The sequence below is a fragment of the Myxocyprinus asiaticus genome, chromosome 20 (assembly GCF_019703515.2).
Source record: "Myxocyprinus asiaticus isolate MX2 ecotype Aquarium Trade chromosome 20, UBuf_Myxa_2, whole genome shotgun sequence".
NCBI lineage: Eukaryota > Metazoa > Chordata > Actinopteri > Cypriniformes > Catostomidae > Myxocyprinus > Myxocyprinus asiaticus.
This window is the reverse complement of record NC_059363.1, coordinates 5864304-5889432: the sequence shown is the minus strand read 5'-3', so window position 1 is coordinate 5889432 and position 25129 is coordinate 5864304. Positions and strand designations below refer to the sequence as shown.

The 25129-nt window shown below is 35.8% G+C and overlaps 1 protein-coding gene across 1 annotated transcript in view; it reads left to right on the top strand.

Moving 5' to 3' along the window:
- The window catches only part of LOC127410852 (mirror-image polydactyly gene 1 protein homolog), a 116471-nt gene that overhangs the window by 18455 nt on the left and 72887 nt on the right, over positions 1-25129 (top strand). Inside the window, exons 3-5 of the mRNA XM_051646062.1 lie at positions 14676-14760; positions 16203-16279; positions 22648-22861. Of these exons, the coding sequence (XP_051502022.1) occupies positions 14676-14760; positions 16203-16279; positions 22648-22861 (376 nt within the window). The remainder of the gene's footprint in view (positions 1-14675; positions 14761-16202; positions 16280-22647; positions 22862-25129) is intronic.

Here is a 25129-nt window from a genome sequence, read left to right as displayed (position 1 = left end):
TGTGAACACAAAGCACTTTGGTTTCACTTTAACATAAGGATCATGTAATGGCAAATGTGCTGTGATAAAATGTCATGTTAAGTAATTTTTATTTTTATAGCTCTTTTCACATCGTTTCAAAGTAACTTTACAGAAAATCATGCTTTAACAGAAAATGAAACTGTAATATCTATAAAGTCATCATCATTTTGTAAATGATAAAACGGGATCTCAAAGGTTTGGGTTTGGGCTTGTGGCTCTAATTAAAGAGCATTAAATAATATGTGAATGTGAAGAAATTAGGACAGAAATATTTTACTATTGCATAATATAATATGATGGTATATAATTTACGTAAATAGACAAATATATATTTTATATTTTTTATAAAATATATACACATACTTTTTATATGAGTTCCAAAATCAACAGTGTAAAACATTTAAAACTGACCAAAACTAAAGTTGACCAAGAAGAGTAAGTATTTGTTAAGTATTTAGAAATATTCTGATATATAAAACATTATTTTTCATGTCATTCACAAGTTTTTGAAGGACATCATACTACCTTTTTCATTATATTGTTTATATATTTGAAGTTATGTAAAAATGACTTCTTAAGGCGTATGAAGCACACATACTGTACATCTTAAGAAATATGACAGTTTATATGACAGTTAATTGTGAAAGCCCTATAAGAGGCAATTAATCATAATAGCCCTAAAACAGACAGCTAATCTTCATAATCGCAATTATTTGTTTGACAATTAATCATCAGCCGAATTTCATAATCGTGACAGCCCTGCTCGTCACTGATTATGTGAACATGATTACTTCCTGGCTTCAACAGAACCCGGGTCTCTAACGCTGCTGATGTAACGTGATTCCGGTTGCGCCACAGGGGAAGGTAAACACTGGAGGTGATGCAAAAATGTTTGATAGTAGATGGCGCTTGTCAGTGAGTCAGCATAATGTGGCTGATTCTTGGGTACCAGAACTCTCGTAAACAACATGCCAACTTCCTGTATGATCATGTTGCAAATGCATGGGTCGCTGGAATGGCCGTGAATTGTCTGTTGCTTAGTTTTCTCTTTCAGGAAAATGTTGCTGAGCAAGTTAGATCTTGTTGAAACAGGAAGTTTGGGTGGAACATATTGAAGGCCTCGTCTTTTTGTTTATAGACAATAGGCTTTAGTAATGTCACATTTATAAGCCAAGATTTACTGCTTACTAATATGTTGTAGGTGGTATTTGGGGGAGGGGACATTCTCATTCTAGAGAGCGTTTGATTGGCCACAAATCTGTGTAGTGCAGCATGAGTTATCAATATTTTTGGTCCGTTTTCCCAGAAGAGAAAGACTGTAAATGTTAAATGTGTTTATTTGCTAAATGTGAATTTTGCCAACATTTAAGAGTACACAAGCATATAGACAGCCTCAAAACTAACAGATATGGACCAAAAGCCACAAAACTTTTGTTTTCATGGGATATTTAACTATGTACAATGGGACTCTACACGCTTGCAGTGCAGTTGCGTGTGTTTGCGTATTTACATAGAGCATGTTTCTAGGTTTAGTGTTGCATAGTCCTCTAATTCTAAGTTCTTAATAACTTGCTCATAGATCATTACCACAGATTCAGTGTAAGCGCATGTACGTGAGCATGTATTCTAGAAAAGTACATCAGCTGTTCTGTAAATATTTGCAGTGATGTACATCACCCTGCACACACAATACCTCCCACAAGCCTCTCTGCATGTGGCCCAAAGCGGCACCACCGTCGCCCAAGTGCCTGCGATATCCGAATATCACACAATTATATGAACTTTGTTGTTCCCCAAAATTCTCCAGTTTAAAAAAAGAACCCTGGAGTGTTGTCTCACTTCAGTCCCCCACTGTTTAAAGACGGTCTGTTTGAAGGGCAGGTCGAAAGCACAAGCATCGCTCATCCTTAAAGGATGAGGGAAAAAAGAGAAAAGCTCTTGTTTGGATTTGACGCTTGTGCATTGCCCAAAGTTCAGCTTTGCAGTTTGTGTTGGAGAAAGGATTTCCTGAACAAAGGAAGATGTGTTTGTCGAGGATCCTCGCACCACTAGCTATGTGTGTGTTTTAGCGCCGGGCGCTGAGGGGACATGCACAGCAATCAGAACGGATTTTGTAGCCCTTTAAATGTTGCTTTCGAAAAGTGTTTCATTTGATGAATGTTTAGGGATCTCATAGAAATACTTTTGAAAGATGACTCCTAAGAGTTTACTCTCATTTCTCTACTCTTCCTTTAAAAATTTACCATGGATAACATTCCACCAAAATAGCATAGTTATTACGATATTGTTTCTACTGTTAAAGAATATTAAGTTAATATGAGCTCTCCTTCAAACAGTGTAAGAAACATATTTTTTTGTGTGTATTTCCTTTTTTGATGACTGTGGTGGCTAAAACCAAGTTACTATTGTTTTCTTCTAGTGACAGTAAGTATAGTAACTGACGGTCATCCGATGTGAATTTTTTTTAATCACCTATACTGATATCTAGAGAGCAGGGTGTCCAATGTCCAAATTATATAATAATGAGCTGATATAGAACTTAATTACAGCAAATAAGATAAGGTACACATTAGTACTTAAAAAAACACTTATTTAAAACAGTATTTACTCAGAATCAGTATAAAAAAAAATGTGCAATATCCATTGGCAAAGCTGTCTGTAGATTTTGGAACTGACATAAGGGGAATGACCATTTATGTTAATTTGGCCAATCAGCACTGTTATCGGCCAATGCTGATAATCTGAGAATGGCCAGATATCGTCAGATTATTTGGCCCAACTGATATATTACTCTATCATACAGGGCCATTGCTAGCTATAAGTGAAATAAATGGCCGCTTAGGGCCCCCCGAGTCACCAGGGGTCCCATTAAGTAGGATGTTTTTTTCCCTTGTATATTAAAAGCTGCGAGTAAGACTCAGGCATCTGTTATGGCTCAGTCAGACAGGTATAGGGGGCCCCATTGTGGCCCAAGAGAGAAGGGAAAATGTAATGATCCGGAGGGTGGGGGGTGGATGGGGGATTGCGGTGGGCCTCCAAGTAGGATTTCTCTTAGGGCCCCCATATGCTCAGAAACGGCCTTACTATCATAAGTTGTGACTGTGGCAGTTTTACAAACAAATCTGCTAGAAGAAATAAAATCTAGCATCTCTTTGAGCCACAATGCACACCTTATTGCATAGATAAAGACGTTAAATGCAAACCATTTCGTTAACTAACAATAATACTGAAAATAACTGCAAATATGGACTACATGTAGATATTGTAATGCAAAAAGGGAAAGAACAGAGAAGAAATAATTGATGAATAGATTTATATTTTTACATGTATTCATTTGGAAGACGCTTGTATCTAATGTGACAAATAATTATGAAAGCTACAAAAGCAATCCATCCAGAAGAGATGGCAGCAAACATACAAAATTTAGGGCCAACATCAGCAGGATATCCTCACATTTGATTTTATTGTACTGTGGCTCTAGATAATAAGTCGAAACTTGCACAGCTTACGGTAGAAATGGCACAGAGACGAGAAAGCGCAACACTTGGCCGGAATGCTTTTCATAAGATGGCTGACCTTGAGTTGACTCTATTCTCCTCTCCTGTTTGGCGTCTCTTCTATGAGTAATAACCGTCTCACGACTTGTGACGCCACCTTGCACTAATTTCACAATCTCACCTGCCACAATAAGGCTTTGTTTTCTTTAGGTTTCTGTGCCCGAGCTAAAATCCTTTTAGCCTCGTATGTCAAAAGGAATGCGGTTGAAGTTTTTTTTTTGTTTTTGATCAGTGCAAGAGCAAAGGTGGTCACTAATAAAATCATTATTTTTATCATGCTGCTACTATAAAAATTCTTAGAACGCCTCTGCAGGAAAGTGCATAAAAACATTTAGGACATTTCAAACGTTCATATTTTAAAGGAGTTATTTTATTTTTTCTATTTTGGAAAGGTTTTTTTTGTTGTACATTTTTTATGATTTTTAGCATTCTATCAGACAAGGAATGCCTTAGTACAATTTAATTTATTAATTTATTATCTAAAATTAAATTCGTAAACATTGATATGTTGGGGGAAGAAAGTGACAGAAAAGTGACAGGGTGGAACATTTTCAAACCAAAAAAGTAGCTGCTCTCCCTGTTTCAGTGTTATGGCCTTTTATCATTAGTATTCAAGAGTCATTTATTTAACTTTTGTTAAAATGTGGAAAAATAAAAATAAACACAATTTTGTGTGACGGGGTGGATGTGTTATGCTTGACCAATCTTGTCAAACATGAAAAACACACACACACACACACACACACACACACACACACACACACACACACACACACACACACACATTAGGAATGTTAAAACGGAGTTGAACTCCCTGACTGGAAATATTTTTAATACAATAAGTTTTGGCCTATTAGTATGTTTGAACTAATATACAGTATGTAGGTTTGCAGAACACTTAATGGCAGATGTTTTGTGTTAAGTGCATGTTTTGGATGTAAATGGATGTCCTTCTTGGAATTACTCTTTAACAAAAATGATTTCTTTATGAATTAAGACATTTTAATTTTTTACTGTGGCATAGAACTGTTACAGTGTAACAGTGTTTAAAAGTGAAACCTTCCTTTCCTTGTGTTAAGACTGCATTAAGCTCATGCTTAAATAACTTCTCCCTCCCAAATGTTAGCCAATGCAAATCTCAGCTTAGTCCATATTTACACAACCAATTTTGAGGTTACTTTCAGCAGATGAATTATCCAATCGCTGCAATATTCACTCTTAACATTGAATCACAATATTGATATAAATGTGCTGTTTAAGTGCTTGCAAATACAGACTTTTTACATTTATTTTTGAGGACTAACTGTGACCTTTGCTAGCAAATCAAGCTGTTATTTCATGTATATGTACAAGCCTTTGCTGCAGGTGTAATGGAACAAATCATTTTTAAGTATTTTGTACATAATAAAAACCAAGTACATAGACTAAAGAGAAGTTTTGGTAGAGCACCTTTGTTATATATGCTTGGAATCATGTAATTGTGTATTGATGAGTCCTCCTCGACTAAGTTATATTAAATGAGGAATAAAAAATATGTCAAAAAGGCTTTTGGTGGTAGTACAACAGCAGACAACTTAATACAAAATCAGCATTATGTGGACTAAATGGTTGACTGGCTCAGTCTTCTCTTTATATTTTATATATAATAATATAATTTTAGAGTACTACATTTTTGTATGTTGCAAAACAAAGTATTGATAAAAAGGATGAAAAACATGTTTATGTGCACAACAAAGAAAACTATTCTGCATGATTTTCTCATTATAAATGGCAAAGAAGGCAGTGTCTGATATTGTCAAAGCAAAATCAGATTAGAGCTGTATATATTTCAGAATAAGCACAGGAGTTGAGATTGATGATTGATTAGATTATCTATGCAATGTTGATAATAAAGGCTTATCTATTTTATTTTTTCAGCAAAAGTCTTGGTGGTTTGAATTGCAATTTATTTAAAGTAGATTATGCAGTCATTGCCGATATTATTTGTGTTGCATGAAATGTTGATGGAAAGTTGAATCTATGTTATCCTGAATCAAATAATTCCTTGGATGATCACAATCATAATTGTTAATTGACAATATCAAATACACAAAACTATTCAGGGTTTATTCTTAACATCTTGGGAGGCAGTAGGCTTGCATTTTATTTTATTTTTTATTCAAAAGCAGGCATGCTTACAGGTAGTTTTGTGGGGTGGGGGAGCAGTTTCTTCACTCACAGCTCACAGTTCTCCTGCACCCAAATTAGCTGGATCTGTCGAAATTGAGGCACTCATCCTAGAAGATTTGGAGAGTCATTTCTCCTCCACTGTTAATGCAGGAGGATCAGGGAATCACGGCCTGATAGACGCCACCAAAGATGGAACCATCAGGGAGATCTGAGATGCTACCGCATGCTCATTTCCCCGGGCTCAATTCAATTATCACTGCGCCTGCCCTGAGAATGAGCTTTACGCAGTCCTGCTTCACAGATCTCACTCTCCCTGCTAGACGTCTCCATCTAAGAAACATAAGGCCTAGCTGGAGAATTTTCATGTAATGCCAGGAATTATGCTGCATAGTTGGAGATCTTCACAATAGAGTGACATTGACAGGCCTGGATGATTTTTCATGCTGATTAGTTAATCTTTTAACAGCCAAAGTGAAATAGATTTTTTCAAAAAACCATTATACAGATATCCCCTGTGAATTCAGTATGTCTTGACAAAGTCCTAACATTTTTTCATTAATCGCTGATTAGAGATGCATCTCAAATTCCGTGGTTTTGTTGCTAAAAGTAATTGTGTAATGTAACTGAACAGCTGACCTTTTCAAGTTGGACAAAATCTCGTTTTATGGCTCATCTGAGTGGTTTGTTTGCTGAAGATCCAACACAAGCTTTTTTTTCTTTTGCCTAATGTATTTATCTGTTATCATGTATCAGGACTGGTTAATCATCTCTTTGGCCCAATCAATATGTGTTAGGTAATAGGATAGTTCACCTAAAAATGAAAATTCTCTCATCAAGTCCTTTTTTACTATAAATCTCCACTTTCACTTTTACATTCTTTTCCTTTTGTTTTTGTTACTGGGCAGGGAGGAGAATTTATTGTAAAAAAAGGACTTAAATATTTATCTGTTTCTCACCCACACCTTATCATATCACTTCAGAAGACATGGATTAAACCACTGGAGTTGTATGGATTATTTTAATGTTGCATTTATATGTGTTTATACACACACACACACACACACACACACACACAGTTTGGAATAATATACAGATTTTGCTCTTATGGAAAGAAATTGGTACTTTTATTCACCAAAGTGGCATTCAACTGATCACAATGTATAGTCAGGACATTAATAATGTGAAAAACTACTATTACAATTTGAAAACATTTTCAAATCTTCAAAGAGTTCTAATAAAAAAATCCTCCATGTGCAGCAATAACAGCTTTGCAGATCCTTGACATTCTAGCTGTCAGTTTGTCCAGATACTCAGGTGAAATTTCACCCCACGCTTCCTGTAACACTTGCCATAGATGTGACTGTCTTGTCGGGCACTTCTCACACACCTTACAGTCTAGCTGATCCCACAAAAGCTCAATGGGGTTAAGATCCATAACACACTTTTCCAATTATCTGTTGTCCAATGTCAGTGTTTCTTTGCCCACTCGAACCTTTTCTTTTTGTTTTTCTGTTTCAAAAGTGTTTTTTTTCTTTGCAATTCTTCCCATAAGGCCTGCACCCCTGAGTCTTGTCTTCACTGTTGTACATGAAACTGGTGTTGAGCAGGTAGAATTCAATGAAGCTGTCAGCTCAGGACATGTGAGGCATCTATTTCTCAAACTAGAGACTCTGATGTACTTATCCTCTTGTTTAGTTGTACATCTGGCCTTCCACATCCAAATAACTTTCAACTGTGTTTGATATAAATGCAAGTGATTTTCTAGTACCAAGTTAGCAATTTAGCATGATTACTCAAGGATAAGGTGTTGGAGTGATGGCTGCTGGAAATGGGGCCTGTCTAGATTTGATCAAAAATAACTTTTTTCAAATAGTGATGGTGCTGTTTTTTACATGAGTAATGTCCTGATTATACTTTATGATCAGTTGAATGCCACTTTGGTGAAGTACCAATTTCCTTCCAAAACAAAAATCTATACATTATTACAAACTTTTGGCCACCAGTATGTATGTATGTGTGTGTATATATATATATATATATATATATATATATATATTTATATACAGTTGAAGTCAGAAGTTTACATACACTTAGGTTGAAGTCATTAAAACTCATTTTTTCCAATTCAACCAATTTCTTATTAGCAAACTATGGTTTTGGCAAGTCATTTAGGACATCTGCTTTGTGCATGACACAAGCAATGTTTCCAGCAATTGTTTACAGACAGTTTGTTTCACTTTTAATTGACTATCTCACAATTCCAGTGGGTCAAAAATGTACATACACTAAGTTAACTGTGTCTTTTAAGCAGCTTGTAAAATTCCAGAAATTGGAGGTGTACCTGTGGATGTATTTTAAGGCCTACCTTCAAACTCAGTGCCTTTTTGCTTGACATCATGGGAAAACCTAAAGAAATCAGCCAAGACCTCAGAGAGAGAGAAAAAAATGATGGTTCATCATTGGGAGCAATTTCCAAATGCCTGAAGGTACCATGTTCGTCTGTACAATCAATAGTACGCAAGTATAAATACCATGGGACCACGCAGCCATCATACCGCTCAGGAAGGAGACGCATTCTGTCTCCTAGAGATGAACGTAGTTTAGAGCGAAAAGTGCAAATCAATCCCAGAACAACAGCAAATGACCTTGTGAAGATGCTAGAGGAAACAGGTAGACAAGTATCTATATCCACAGTAAAACAAGTCCTATATCGACATAACCTGAAAGGCTGCTCAGCAAGGAAGAAGCCACTGCTCCAAAACCACTATAAAAAATAAAATATAAAAAAGCCAGACTACAGTTTGCAAGTGCACATGGGGACAAAAATCTTACTTTTTGGAGAAATTTCCTCTGGTCTGATGAAACAAAAATGGAACTTTTTGGCCATAATGACCATCGTTATGTTTGGAGGAAAAAGGGTGAGGCTTGCAAGCTGAAGAACACCATCCCAACCGTGAAGCATGGGGGTGGCAGCATCATGTTGTGGGGGTACTTTGCTGAAGGAGGGACTGGTGCACTTCACAAAATAGATGGCATCATGAGGAAGCAAAATTATGTGGATATATTGAAGCAACATCTCAAGGCATCAGCCATGAAGTTAAAGCTCAGTTGCAAATGGGTCCTCCAAATGGACAATGGCCCCAAGCATACCTCTAAAGTTGTGGCAAAATGGTCAAGGTATTAAAGTGGCCATCACAAAGCCCTGATCTCAGTCTGTGTGCAGAACTGAAAAATGTGTGCAAGCAAGGAGGCCTACAAACCTGACTCAGTTACACCAGTTCTGTCTGGAGGAATGGGCCAAAATTCTAGCAACTTATTGTGAGAATCTTGTGGAAGGCTACCCGAAACGTTTGACCCAAGTTAAACAATTTAAAGACAATGCTGCCAAATACTAACAAATTGTATGTAAACTTCTGACCCACTGGGAATGTGATGAAAGAAATAAAAGCTGAAAGAAATTATTCTCTCTACTATTACTCTGACATTTCACATACTTAAAATAAAGTGGTGATCCTAACTGACCTAAGTCAGGGAAAGTTTTCTATGATTAAATGTCAGGAATTCTGAAAAACTGAGTTTAAATGTATTTGGCTAAGGTGTATGTAAACGTCTGACTTCAACTGTATATGTGATATTTTTCTTGGCTTTTTAAGAAATTAATATTTTACCCCATTCACATTCATCCAGTTGTCATACATTTTAGTTTTGCTGCAACAATTTTGACTAACCGACATGAACAATTGGAAAATGGAAACCAAATAACAGCCCACCAGTGCGAATTAATCAACGTACAGTGCATGTAACTGACTGTTACAGTTTCTGTTGTTAATATATGTCAGCGAGTAAATAAAATCTTTTGATCAAAGAAATGTCAAGACCATTCAAAGCTTCACGACAGCCCATGACAATCAAATTACATAGTAGGCGCTTGTGTGCACCTCCCATATTAAGGAGCCTGTTTATCCATATCAAATCAGTTCTTTTCTGCTGTTTGGTTTCGAGGCACAAGCATGATGTTCAATTAAACCTGCGTTAAGACTCTCCACGTTAATGTCCGTATCAAAATTCAAAAAGAATTTGTAAGTCGAGGATCCTGAGCTCGTAGATTCACAGGGATTTTGCATGAAGCCTGTTTAATCAGGATAACACTGTTATTAATATTAATAAAGTCAGCTGGAATACAAATGACAGGCGGAAGTATCTGGAAACTTTTTTGCTGAGAAAATGCATTAAATGCAGCTTAAAAAATAATGGAATTTAGTTTATAATGGAGGCAAACGCCAAACCCCCCCTCATCGAATGATTGAAATTGGGCTTAGACATTTCTTTTTGAAGAATTCCAGCTCTGACAGACATCAAAGGCATTTTCAATGAATGCGACGCATGAATGGTCATTTAAAAGGATTTAAAGACATTACACTGCAATAATTGTACATGAATAATAAGTAGCCCACCGAGGCAATTAACCTAAAGTCTACAAGACGGGAAAATGAAGATCGTTGAGCGACAGCAAAGGACAAATTGAAATGAGAAAAGTTTGAAGGAAGGATAAAGGGGTTTTAAGTGCCAAATGCTGTTTTGTTAGACTTGAGCTCTCTTTTATATTTGATGCCGGTTTATAACCCATTAATGTTTCTTTATTTACTCATGTTTTATCCCTGTGAAAGAATTTTCATTATCTGAAGGAAATGAAAACCATCCTCTTTCATATCTTATGGACATTTCTAGCAAGTTTAATAACCACCTTCCTGAGATACATTTTTATATCAAAATCAGCAAAGACTACAGTTGCCATCGTCAAATGGTCACAAAGACGTTTTCCACAGACTTTCACATTTTCACATTGGATTTCAACTGTATTTACCTTTTTAATATTTAATATATACACACACACACACATATTTATATATATATATATATATATATATATAAATTTATAAATGTTTTATCTTTAAGTTTAATTATTATTTTCTACATAACTAACCCTAAGTTACTTAAAGGAAGTTAAGCTCAGTCGACAGCATTTGTGACATAATGTTGATTACCAGAAACATTTATTTCAACTCGTCCCTCCTTAGCAAAATCTGGGTTACAATGTGGCACTTACAATGGAAGTGAATGGGGGCCAATTTTAATCATTAAAATTCACGCTTTTTCAAAAGTATAGCCACAAAACATAAACAATATGTGTGATTACATGATTTTAGAGTGATAAAATCACTTAACTTTTTTACTGTGTGAAGTTTTAGCCAATTTTAATGTCAACAAACCCTAAATTCAAACAACTTTTCAGCTCAAATAATACGTGCATTTTAACAGAAGAATTCATGAGTGCTTTTATAAAATTATAAACTTCACATTTCTGCCTTTTAAACCCTCCAAAAATTAGCCCCATTCACTTCCCGTGTGATCATGTTGCACTGTAACCCAGATTTTTGCTTCTTTTTAAAGAAAAGGAGTCAAAATTCATTTTTGTGGTAATCAACATTATGCCACAAATGCTGTTGATAGAGTTTATTGAACCTGGAATATTCCTTTAAAGAGATAGTTGACCCAATAACTAAAATTCTGTCATTATTTAGTCACCCTTATGTTGTTCCAAACCTATATGACTTTATTTTTTTCTGTTGAACACAAAAAGAGATGTTAGGCAGCATGCTAGCACCAGTCACTATTCACATTCATTGTAAGCCAATTTGCCACTGTTTATGCGCAATGACTGGTTATTGGCTTTATTATACCATGTACTCTACAAGCCCAGCTGTGAATATAGTTTCAGCAGTGCTCTGCGAGCATCAAGGCTAATAGCTCATTAATCTATCATGAAACTCCTGCCGATTATGTAGAAAATGTAGATGCGACGCTAGTTCACCATCTGGAGCGCCTGCCAAAAAGAAACAGGCCTCCCATTTCACTCAGCACAATTCAAACTTTCATTAAACCCCAACGAGTGCTACTCTGTTTTTCATTATTGGATTATTGGATAGTATCAGTTTCATTAAGCTTCTTGGGGCCGATTATCTCAGGAGATGGTGTCAGTTAATGAATGTGTCCCAAATTTATTTGGGAAAGCGCTCCTTTTTTTTTCTTTTTTCGCAGAACTGTTTAATGTGTCTTGCCGAAAATTACGCGAACATCTAAAGGTCAGATTTGTGTGCTTTGCGTTGTTTTTTATTTCTTTTCTGTCTCTTCCAAAGCTGCTTTCTCTTGTTAGTGTTAAAGGATTACCAGTCGTCTTAGCCGTACCTACTATCTTAAAAGTCTTTCTTCATCCTGGTCCTCCTCTCTTTCTCTGTGAAAGTGCAGTATGCGTGGCCAGCTCCCGCTCCGAGTCTATCACTGAGATTAATGGAACCCTGTGGTGTTTGGCACAAAAAGCCAGTTGCCCGTTCACGCCTCACTGTGATGAGCTGAATAGCGTGTGAGCAGTGTGTGAGGTGTGTGTGCTGGCTTACAGTGTGGGGATAACGTTCCACTGGCATCTGCCCCAGGCGTCACCCCCACCCGCCTAGCGCACCATCTCCCAAGAGCACTCGCTCTCGTGCTTTCTTTTTCTCACACTTTTTTTATTATTTCTTCTTACCTCTATATCATTCTGCTGCAACTTTCTCCCATGCTGTCTGTCGTCTTCCCTAGACCTGTGGTTCTCAACTGGTTTTGCTTCAGGATCCAAATTTTACCTTGGACATCAAGTTGCGACCCAACACAGTATCAAAATTATTTGTCTTGCAAAAGTAAACAAAGATGCTCTAAAAAAACAAATATGGAAATGTATTAATATTTCTATTAACTACATAGGCCCAATGATATGCAAATTGCATGTTTGGTTTGTAAATGGCTCTTGAATTTTGATGGTTTTGATGCACAAAACACATTGTAGTCATCAAAAAACACATTTTGAGTGAGCCTGTATTTAATGTAATGTATTCTGAGCCATATTTCATTTAACATCGCATAGTTTTGCTCATGGTTTTGGTCCACGTTGGCATCTACCTAATTTGGCTAGCTTCTACCAAATGACAGATGAATTTGCGCCAAAAGTTCCATAAAGCTTGATTGGACGCATAGCCTTTGACGCCTTTCTGCTCCTTTTAGAAGTTGATAAGCCTATTTACATATAGTTTTCTATCTTATCTATGGATTAAAATGGTTAGTTGCATGTTATTTTTTTCATTTTGTATTGTTCCCCCCCACAGACCTGAAACCCATTTTTGGGTCACGAGCAACCAGTTGAGAAGCACTGCCTTAGTCCTTTATATTCTGTTTTGAATACCTTTTGTGTCCTTTTCCAAAAAAATAGGTCCTAAAGTTGCTTTCTCATTTACATATAAAATATTTTATAATGTGAGCAGTTCAGTGCAGAAAAGTGAAAATGTACACACACTGTTTTGTTCCAGCATTTCTAAGAGCTCTCTATGCCAAGATTCAGGCTTTTCATGGTCATGGAAATCCTGGACATGTCTGGGAATATTTAAGTCAAAAAAATAAAAACATTGTAGAAATTTGTAGTGAAAATAAATCTTTCTAACTATACTCTGCTCATTGGCTAGAAATTGCTGTTTGTGAGTGCAGTCTCTATAAAATAATAATAATAAAAAAAATCCTAATTATCACAAACTACTCATGGAAAAGTTATGGTAATGCATTAGTCTAAAAGGTTACGGAAAACCTGGAAATATCAATATTTGGGAATTTTCATAATTGTCTTCCAGGCCTAGAAGAGTATTTAAAATGTCTATAGTGAGTATAATTTTTTTTAGTTAAACTCAAAAATATTTAATTTGCTAGTTATTGTTCTCGTGTAGAGCTTGTGTACAGTGTAACACTGATTTATGGGTCGATTCTTTTCAATGAATTGGTCAAACCGGTTCACAGTCCTTCTGAATGATTCATTAGCGAATCGGTCTAAATCGAATTATTTCAAAAAATCCTTATCAGCTAATCTCAAATGACGACTGGAAATGTCATAGAAATTGTCAAAAAGTGTGGGAAGCCTGACCAGGAGTCACAGTTTCTCAGTTCTTTACAAACTTTCAAGAACTATTAAGGTTTTCTTAAACTAATAGAACATACCATTTGCTTCCCCAATAAATAACCAAATAGCAACCATACAATAACATTAAGGGAAAGTTCTGTTCTCATTGCGTTATGTCTGACTGTTTCTTGAAGATGTTCTGCATTCATTTAGATTGTAAATGTGGCACCACAAGCAGCTACAGTTCATAGAACTCTTGAATTTTAAACGTTAGCAGCATTTCTAAGCCTGGGTTCTCTGAAACCCATATCTTGAAGATCTTATGGTCTCAGTAGCTCCACCACTAGAGGGTAGCTCTTCACCACGGCTCCATGACTATCAGCAAGCAACAGGTTTTACCAACTGAATGTCAGCGTTCCTCCTAATTGCCTCTTGTCTGTTTGTTGCTTGCTTATGAATAGCTTCCGTTCACGGAACTAAATTATCCACCATTATTTAATTACACCTGAGTAGATGATGCTTTAATTGGCGGTTCCTGACTAGGATCTGATATGGCTTGAGCTGTATTAAATGGCTGTTTACTTTTCTGATAGCTAAAAGCATTAAAACGATTGCATGGTGGGATTACACTTTGCTGATTGCCCACGTTGATTAGTCCTCCATAAACTGCGAGGTAAAGCACTGGTACACAGTGGAAAAGATAAAGACAAAGTCTTAAATCATAATTTCACATGGCAAATTAAAGCCACCTGCCTTGTTTTGCCACCTGTACTCCAGAGGTTATTAAAGATTGCTTTCCACCAAGCACTCTGAAATCATATTGACAGGCTATAATTAATACTAACCTTTCTAAGTCTAATGGAAAAAGAGCACGCTACTGAGCCTGTGATGAGAAGCATTTCTTCTTTTTTTTTCACAGTGAAATTAATCATATCCCTTCTATATATTTCCAGCTAATCCTAAAGTCAATGAAGAACTGAAACAAAGGCTGCCATCCCCTGTAAAGCACCATTGTTCAGAGACCACACCACAACTTGGGTAAAGATGCCTTCCATGGCTCATTTTACAGTGTTTGTCAGTGGCTTTCTCCCATGTTACAATTAAGGACGATTTTTTAATATGTGCGAAATGTTTATCAGTGTACATTGCAGGCAATGATTACACGCCGTAATGATATCTTTGCAGAGATATGTTTTCTAAATCCAAAATGGTGTTACAATGTTTAATAATCAGCTGCTAGTTTAGTTTGTTCATCTTTAGTGGAATGCAAATATAAATTGGTTACAAACGCAATTTTTGTTCAGAGAGCGCATGTTTAACGTGCCCTAATCCATTCTATGTTAATTATTTGATGCAATTCAAAACTGAATTAGCTTGATGTACAATTTGTATTTAAGTCAAATTTTGGTTGCATTTTCACATTTACAATATAGTTGTGGTAGTAGTAGTCTTTATTATAAGCCCAAGGTGCAATTTGGGTGCAGCTACTACAACTACTACTACCAGGAAAGCAATGTATGTTTATATGAATTTAGTATATATGAATTTGCTTTTGACGCTACTATTCCTGCTTTTGTTTTCGTAGAAGTATACAACTTAACAGTATATACTGAAACCTGTGTTCTTTAAAACCAAATTAGCTTATAGTATAGGATTTAGATTTGTTATTTACATTAGTTACAAGCGCAATTTTCATGCAGAGAATGCACATTTAACGTGCCCCAGACTATTCTGCATTAATTATATAAAACAATCCAAAACTGAATTAGCTTGGTGTGCAACTTAAATTAGTATGTTCACATCTAGAACATAGCAAAGCTTTCTATGCATGTATTTACTGTAGTCTTATTTATTTACTTCTAACATTACAATTGCTGCTTTTGTTATTTACGAAGTACACAAATTGTATACTGATTACCGAATTAGCTCAGTTTACGATTTAAATTTGTTTTTCAATTGGTTACAAGCGCAGTTTTTATTCCAAGAATGCACGTTTTCCGTCTTATTTTTTCTGCTTTAATTGTTTTAAACCAATCAAAATGGAATTAGCTTAGTGTTTGATTTAAAGATCTATTTACACAATGTTTTGTTGAAAGCAAAATGTACATATTTAAAAATGAAATTTATTTTTTTTACTTTTGACACTTATATTGCTGTGTTTGTTTTTCGTACAAGTGTACATCTTGTAAAAAGATTTTACACTGTCCTCTTTGGGTCAGAACGCTTAAAGGTCTTTGATATTTGCTTTATGTTTTACCTTTACTCAGCACTTTGAAAAAACACAACGGCCATCAAAGCAGTGTCATTGATGTACAGTTTGTCAATATCCTGTAGCTTATGTATCTTCACCTGAGCGTGTCGGACATTGCATAACTTTTTGTTGCACTGCTGTTAGATATGAAGAGGATGTTGCGTAAAGCCCATACCAAAAAAGTGTTGATTTTGTTCTTTTGTTTTAAATGGATATTTTCTTTTGTCAGATCATCTGAACCAGAATCTACAGCTGCATCCCAATGTCAGAGTTTGTCAAAAGCCCTGGAGGAAAAACTCATACAAGGTAATAAATAATAAAGCGATTTTTGTGTTATAATGACAATCCAATCACAACAAATCACAAGTTAATATGTGTCATTTCACAGTCGTCATAACATAACATTCTAGTTGTATCTTTTTTAACAACAATATCTACCTTAATTTGTTTGCTATTTAAAACATGTACCTGTAGATATTGGTGTTATAAATTCAATTTCTTTGTTCTTTTACCAGAATTTGTCTGTTTTTACAGCTAAAGACTTGTCTTCACAGCCTTCCCATTGTCTAAATACTGTCCGATGTGATACATAAAAATGTATTTACATGTGTAAAATGCCTTTCACCATAACACCAGTCTGCTGCGTAATAAATACTTAGGCCATAACGCTATTGAAGAGCCACTATTTAGATAGAATGGTTGAAATGACAAAGAGATAAACAGAGTATTTACCGACCCTTCACCAGACGCTCCTGATATGCAAATGTACTCTGCCGCTCTGCTCAAATATACATTTGGGCTGTTGGTGAAACACTTCAATCTTTTTGCAGCCAGTTAATCAGCTCATGTTTGATCATTAGTGACTGACATTAGTTAAAATGACACAAGTGTTATGGTGGTTGTGCTTGGTAAAGCAGGGCTCAACAGAGGAAAATAGCCACACAAGAATTGCCTCCTCAGGTCTGTTTGTTTTTTGCCCTGTTTAATGCATAAAACGTCATGGCTCCACTTTAGGCATTGTGCTGCATTCAGAATATAATAGAGAATGGATTGAAAATAGCTTTTAAGAACTTTAATAGAATTTGAATTGAATTAAAAGGGAATGTAATTAAAGGTAATTCAACTGCTGAAATATGTAATTACATTTTCTGTAACATTTTACAATAATGTTGTTTACTACATTACCTAATATGAATAAACAATGGACAATACTTTCGCAGCATTTACTAATCTTGGTTAATGTTTATTTCTATTTCTATTTTTTTTTCATTAAACGTTGTATACTTTAACATTAGTTAATGCATTCATTTATGAAATAACTTTAACAATGCACAAATAGTATATTTAGAAATTAGCACTTTATAATAAGGGTGTATTTGTTAACATTAGTTAACTACGTTTGTTTACATGAACTAACAATAAATAATACTTTTACAGCATTTATTTATCTTAGTTAATGTTCATTTCAACATTTGTTAATACATATTTAACAAAAAATTGTATATGTTAACATTAGTTAATACATTATGAACTAACATGTACTAACAATGAACAATAGTATATTCAGAAATTAATATTAACCAAAATTAAGAACTGTTGTACAACATTATTGATCATTATTAGTTTGAGACCTAATGCATTAATGTTAACGAATAGAACCTTATTGTAAAGTGTTACTATTAACATTAACCGATTAACAGACAGATTAATAAATTGTGTAAATTGTACTACTTTTACCAATGTTAACAAATAGAGATTTATGTAAAATGTGACCCATTTTTTTTATATAACTTAACTATAACCATGTTATCAAACATTTTCAGAGAAGTAGATGATTATTAATCCATTTTTGAAATGCCACCTAATTTATTTGAAATATATTTCATATTCTTTCATTATTTTATAGTCTTCAAAATGTAGTCAAACAACATGAAGCAGTTGAAAACCATAAACAGAACATCGAATAAGTTATCTGTGCCCAATTTGTAGTTGTGTTTACTAATAAAATCCCTCTGCGTTACTGTGTTGAATTTCTTTGATTTACAATTCAGTACATTCTCATTCCAATTCAACAACATCCTGTGGGGCGTGGCCAATTCTATTCAAATTCCAATTCATGAACTGAAAGGGAGCTGGTTTTTAAATTCTGAATTTCGACCAACCCTTGTGCTCTTAAGAGTTGTGCTTGGGTTCAAAACGAGAGTCCTTTTTCATTCTGTTCCCATAGGAAATGGGCCTTTACTTTGCACGCTTAGATTAAACGTCCTGCTCACCCCATTTGTGAGGGAAATGCTGCTTTAAACACATTCTCAGGGGCAGTTACCTTTTGTGAGAGACACCCGGAGAGGGAGATGAAATTAAAGAAGTAACCCAGGTTAGGGAACAATGTATCCAAAAGTCGCATATTTGCAGTGTGACAAAGGCCTCCTATAAGTGTGTTTGGCGTTATTATTCATGGTTTGAATTTGGTGTTTGCACTCACGAGTCTAACGGGGAATACTAATAACTGTCTCCAGTGATCCTGAGAGCCAAGCCCTAGCAACAAAGCCATCAGGCAGACCTCCCTGATGTCGACTTCAAAACCTGACCTTTCGCTAAATAATTGTGGCTTCTAAGCTGGAGCTTTTTTGACATCGTGGTCAGAAGCCTGCGACTGGAGCATCACATCGCATTTATTAACAGAATGATATCCCGCTTTTTTTATGCTTTTGATGCTGGCAGCGGTAATTTAACTGGTCCGTGTTTGAGTTTTGCTCGCAATTTGAATTGCATTGATGTTGAGCTGATTTATGTATATTTTATAACCACAAGACCACCTGACCGCTTTTTTGTAGAGCACTTGACCCTGTGTTTCATTTGCTTGCAGACGTTAAAGGTGAAGTGTGTCATTTTTTGGATGTTAAAATACTTTTCCAATCCTGCCTTAAGATGAAGAGAAAACTATAAGTAAGCCATTAGTTGTTGGTTTCCCTGAAAAGTGCAAACACTGACTGTGCTCTGTTCGTTTGAGTATCACGACCAGCTTTACATAGCAACATTGGCTACGTTTACATGCACCGTCATAATGCGATTAAGGCAATTCTGCGATTAAACTGTTGCTCTTGTAAACAGAATATCGTGATTTTGATATTGCGATTATGCTAATAATCAGAGTAATGGTAATTGCAGTAAAATATGTGGATTACTCCTATTTGAATCGGTTTATACTGGCATGTAAACACTTTAATCGCATTTCTTCCACTCTGACCAAAGTGCGCTTGCGCCTGTGCTGCAGACGGATGTTTTTCAGCAGTGATGCTCCCCATCTGCAGAATCTACAGCCCCATGGCAAAAGAAAACATATTTTCCCGAGTAGTAAATGTCCGTTTGCAGTCTAAATTGAATGTTGGTTCTTTAACAAATTGTTCAAAAAGACTCCCAAACTGACTGACTAACTTTTCTTATGTATTTAAAGATGCATATTTGCAACAAGATGTTTTTTGTAATATTATTTTATAAAAAAGCATTAAAACATCACATTTCTCTCTAATAATCAGAGTATTGGCAAGTAGCATGTAAACTGGATTGAAGAGGTTTGCCCAAATCATGTAAACATCTTGATCTTAATAGCAATAATCAGAGTATTGGTGTACATGTAAACGTAGCCATTGGCTCAACCAATGGCATGACTTTGGATTGGGGTTATTTTTTTCCCGACCAATTGAAGACAGGAGTGTTCTGGAAACCTGTTTGAAAAAAATCATTATTTTATTCCATTTGGTGATGCTAGTGGCACAGTAAAGGCCCATACACACTCTACGTAAGTACGTGAACGTAGACGCGTCTTTGCATTGTGACGCGTCAGAGCGCAATTCATAACCTACCGCAAGTATGCACTTTATTTTCAGTGATGCCACAAGGGGCGCTACAGCGGATTTTCTTTTTTCAATCAACAACTGTCATGGCGGAGCAGCAATTTGAGGAGAGTCTTGCCGAACAATTTAGATTATATTTAGATTATATTTAGATTATACAAACATATTTTCAGTCGTCTTTTGAGCAAATACAAAAGCACACTCCTCAACTGTCAACATGTTGACTCCACCACATCTGGTTTCGTGGCACCTAAAAAACTCTTTCTCCCCCTTGTGGCCCAAGGTTTGTAACCGCCAGAGCAACGCAAGACCGCACGTAATATATGTACAGCGGGACCATGTATTGGCAAAGCGCTCACATCTGCGTCTGCGTACTTACGTGAAGTATGTTTGGGCCCTAAATATGCACTCCAGCTTTACAAGGATAGTTCAACGAAAATGGAAAATTATGTCATCATTTGCAAATGTCTTTCTAAAACATCTTTAACTTTCTTTCTTCTATGAAACACACAAGTGATGTTCTGCAGAATGAAAGCTTCAGTCACCATCAGTGTTTGGTGTAGTCTAATTCATTACAACGTAATTAGGTCGAATTACTTATTTTAATCTCATTTTAATCAAACTTTTTAAATGTAATTACTTTTTTAGTACAAAAAGTAGTGTAACACTTTATATTTCAAATTCTTAAAATCAGATTGCAGTTACTGACTTTCAGTTGTTAATTACGTTTAATTACTTAACTTGTGTTACACTTATTTCTAAAATAATATATATAAAATAAATGTAAAACTTGAATTGCATTTTATATATATATATATCTGTTTGCGTTTTGTGACAGCTGAAGGGCGTGCACCTCCTAACAAGTCAATGCACAATATAGACATTATTTTTCGTTGAGCGGAAAAACAAAATCTTTTCTGTGAAAAGTATTTTATAAAGTAACTTAAAAGAAATTATTAATGTGATTACTTTTTCAATCTACTAATCAGTAAAGTATGTAAACTGATTACAATTTCAGAGTAGTAATTAGTCATTTGTAGTGAATTACGAGTAACCTACCCAGTCACCATTCACTTTTATTGTATGAAAAACGACAAAGCAACATGGACTTAACCAGTAGCATGAGTTTGGAAGTGGGGCTATCTGTTTTTATCCAACCAATGGAAGATGGGGAAGTGTACAGGAAACCTGTTTAAAGACATTATTGAAATCATTATTTTTGCAATTCTGTTTGGTGACACTTATGCTAATCGCAGCAATTACACACCTTTAAAGAAATGTTTGCACCTACAGTTTTTGTGTTATCATACAAGCCCTCTCTCATGCCACTGAGTGATCGTTTTTGGCATCACAGCTGCACTCGTTGAAAATGTCTCTGATATAAGGATTGTCACTCTCTGGGTTTTAATTACAGACCAGTCAGGGTACATCCAGCTTTCCCTCAGGAAAAAAGCGCATCCTCAGTAAAGCTGCCAGAGGGGCAGAGCTCTGTGTTTGCCTCCTCGCTTGCATCTCTGGCCCTGAGCGCTACAGAAACATTGACAGAAGACCTCATTTCCCACTCCTGCCAGTCACTCGACATGGCTCACCACATTCCCTCATGAAAGACGGCCAGACCCAGTTTCCTTTTCAGAGAGCTGACGCAAGCCAACCAACAGAGCTGCTTTTCAAAGCGTCAGACTGTATTCTCACACTAGAAGAATGGAAGTCTGATACATTATGGTTGTAATGTCTTTCTTGTTTTTTCTTTTTCATTTAGCCACCAAGTCTGTGGCTGAAAGAATGAAAGGATCAAACTTGTAAAAAGTGAAGATAGCTAGGAATTTATTCTTACAGTCTTAAAAATAAAAATAAAGGTTCTTTACCGACATGTATGGTTCCACGAATAACATTTAACATCCATGGAACCTTCTCATTGCACCAAATGTTCTTTGTAGTGGAAAAGGTTCTTTAGACTAAAAAAAAGGTTCTTCAAAAATGGTTCACTGAAAGGTTCTTTGGGGAACTAAATGTGTTTCGTCCATGGCAAAAAAAAATTCTTCTATGGCACCCCTTTTGGAATCTTTATTAGCCCTTTTACATAATTGTGGTTCTTTCTTACACTTCCCTGTTTTTCAATGTTAGGGAGGAACTGTTTACTCTAAAAGTAGTGATGCTACTAACTTAAAGGGATAGTTCACCCAAAAATTAAAATTCTCCCATCATTTACTCACCCTCATGCCATCCCAGATGTGTATGACTTGGTGATCAGACCTTTTGTAGTTCCAGAAATCACATAAAGGAAAGATAAAATTAATCCATATGAATCCAGTGGTTAAATCTATATCTTCAGAAGCATGTATCTTCAGAATATAATAGGTGTGGGTGTGAAACAGGTCTAAATTTCTCTAAATCTCCACTTTCTTCATTCTGCATAATATCTCTTTTGTGTTCTTCATTTTGTTTTAATTTAGCAAGTCATTGCACATTTTAATGAACAGGTTCCAAAATAATAATTCAACGATTCATGTGAATAAACGCTTGATTTAGTAGTATGGAAGCTGTTTTAGTAAAAATGTAGGATGTTTGATGCTGTAAACCTAATAAACATTCTTATTAATAAATACTGCTTTTTAGATCTATATCATCATGATTATATCATAAGTGTATGATATTATATACAAATTGCTTCCTTTTATAACTTAGTAGTTTTTTGTTAGTAGTTAGTTGTTGAAGTGTAGCTAACACCTTTATCAAAAGTCTAGCTTTTACAGTCTAGTTAACTACAATACTACAGTTTCTAAGTTGCTTCACCAACACAGCTGTTTTTTTCCCACACAGTACCTAAGAGTCCCAGGCTCGGAGAAGGTTTGATGGTTAGACCCCCTCCACCCCCGCCCGCACCAGGCCAAACTCTTGCTGAAGTGAGAGCAATGGAGGAGGAGAGACGGTCCCCACAGAGACCCTCAGCACAGCAAGAACAGGATGGAAAAGAGATGGACAGCAGTCCTATCCATACACCTCACATCATCAGGGCAGCTTCTGCTACTCTCAGGTCTGAAGAGAAAAGAGTCTTAGCTGCCGTTCACCCAGAACGCATTTTTTGCCTCTTTCTGTGCTGTTTTTCAATTATTTTTTTTATGTAAACATGTGTTAGACATGACCATTGTGCCACATCTTGCTAGTTTTTGCAGCGTCTCGTCACGTTGTTTTTTTTTTTTTTACTTTTTAAAAGACATGCATCTAGAGCATGTTGACATAGAAAAATGTTTGAAAGCACTCGGTGTGAATGGCCCTTAGCTGTTACATTCACACAAACAGACACCTGTAACCAAACTCAGTCACTTTAGGGTAATCTTAGCTTTTGAGCTTAGAGTGTGACTCTAATGTTTGTTTATAAATTTTTCAGCTTTAACATTTGTTTCTTTTTAAGTTATTTTCCTATTTACGTTTCTTGATAGTGTTTTCTTTGCATTGGTTGAAAAAAATTCTCTATGGCGATGTTTGAAACGGAATACTAGCATACTACGCAGTATTTATTGTAAACTGCCATTTTTAAAAAGATAATTGTAAATAAAGTAAAAGGAATAGAAACATTATGCAGTATGCAAATATGTAAGGAAAAACAGCTAAATAAGCACATTTTCATAAGGTAAAAAATAGATTGTTAATTAAAATAATGCAAAATTAGTTTCATGGCTATATATTTATGGTCTGTAAATTTACTGCCATTGGCATGAGTGGCTAAAACTTGATTTTGCAACCTGTCTAAAACTTTGCATGTTAATTCAGCAAGTGGTATCCAGTTATCATCTCATAAATATGCTCATTGTGTATTTGGTTGAACTTTGTAATAAGGTTAAATTATTATTATTATTTTTTTTGTGTGTGTGTGTGTGATTTTTCTCCCCAATTTGGAATGCCCAATTCCTGGAATGCTCGAAGTCCTCGTGGTGGCGTAGTGACTCGCCGCAATCCAGGTGGCGGAGGATGAATCCCAGTTAAGGGATTCGTCCTCTGTCTGAGACTGTCAATCCACGCATCTTATCACATGACTTGTTGAACGCGTTACCGGGGAGACATAGCGCATGTGGAGGCTTCACGCGGTTCTTTACGGCATCCACCCATAACTCACCATGCTCCCCATCGAGAGCGAACCACATTATAGTGACCACGGGGAGGTTACCCCATGTGACTCTACCTTCCCTAGCAACCGGGCCAATTTGGTTGCTTAGGAGACCTGGCTGGAGTCACTCAGCACACCCTGGATTCAAACTTGTTTTTGTAACCCCAAGGTTAAATTTTTTTAACATTTGTAAATGCATTAGGTATCATGAACTAGCAATGAACAATATATTTTTACAGTATTTATACACATAGGGTAATCTCCTCGTGGTTGCGATTAGTGGTTCTAGCTCTCAATGGGGCGCTTGGTAAATTGTGCGTGGATCGCGGAGAGTAGCTTGAGCCTCCACATGCTGTGAGTCTCCGCGGTGTCGTGCACAATGAGCCACGTGATAAGATGCACGGATTGACGGTCTCAGAAGCAGAGACAACTGAGACTTGTCCTCTGCCACCCGGATTGAGGTGAGTAACCGCGCCACCACGAGGACCTAATAAGTAGTGGGAATTGGGCATTCCAAATTGGGAGAAAGGGGGATAAAAAAATAAAAAAAAGTATTAGTAAATGTTGCAATTAACATTAACCAAAAATAATAAGTAGTGTAAAATTATAGTTAATTGTTAGCTCATGTTAACTAATGTTGTTAACTAATGTTAACAAATGGAACCTTATTTTAAAGTGTTACCATGTATTTTTAGTCTTAACTTTTGGCAGTCCAAACAAATAATGAGGCAAGAAACATTGATCCTTTTTTTTATTTTTATTTTTTTATAAAAATGTTAAACTCATGGCTGATATTGCATCCGGTTCATTCATTACCCTTGAAATTAAAGATAGAGTTGAGTACTTTGATTTGTTGTACACTTTTTTTGGAAAATTCTGGCAAATGTAGTGGGTCATACAAGAGTTCACTGCATACAGAAAACTTGCATGCTGTGCACAGTATACATACTGCATATACTTATTTCTTTCAAAAATAGTAGTTAGTGTGCATTTTTAAACCTTGTGCTTATATGCAACAGTTGTTTAGTCTTACCTGTATGGCCTTTTCAGACTACTATCTAGAAGGCCTTTATACAATATGAACATAACATTAATACTCATTTTTATTTTAATTTTATTTTTAATTATATCGCAGCATGAATCATCCTCCGATAAATATAGAGTCCATTGCATTTTCTCTGCCTCCTTAATAAGAAC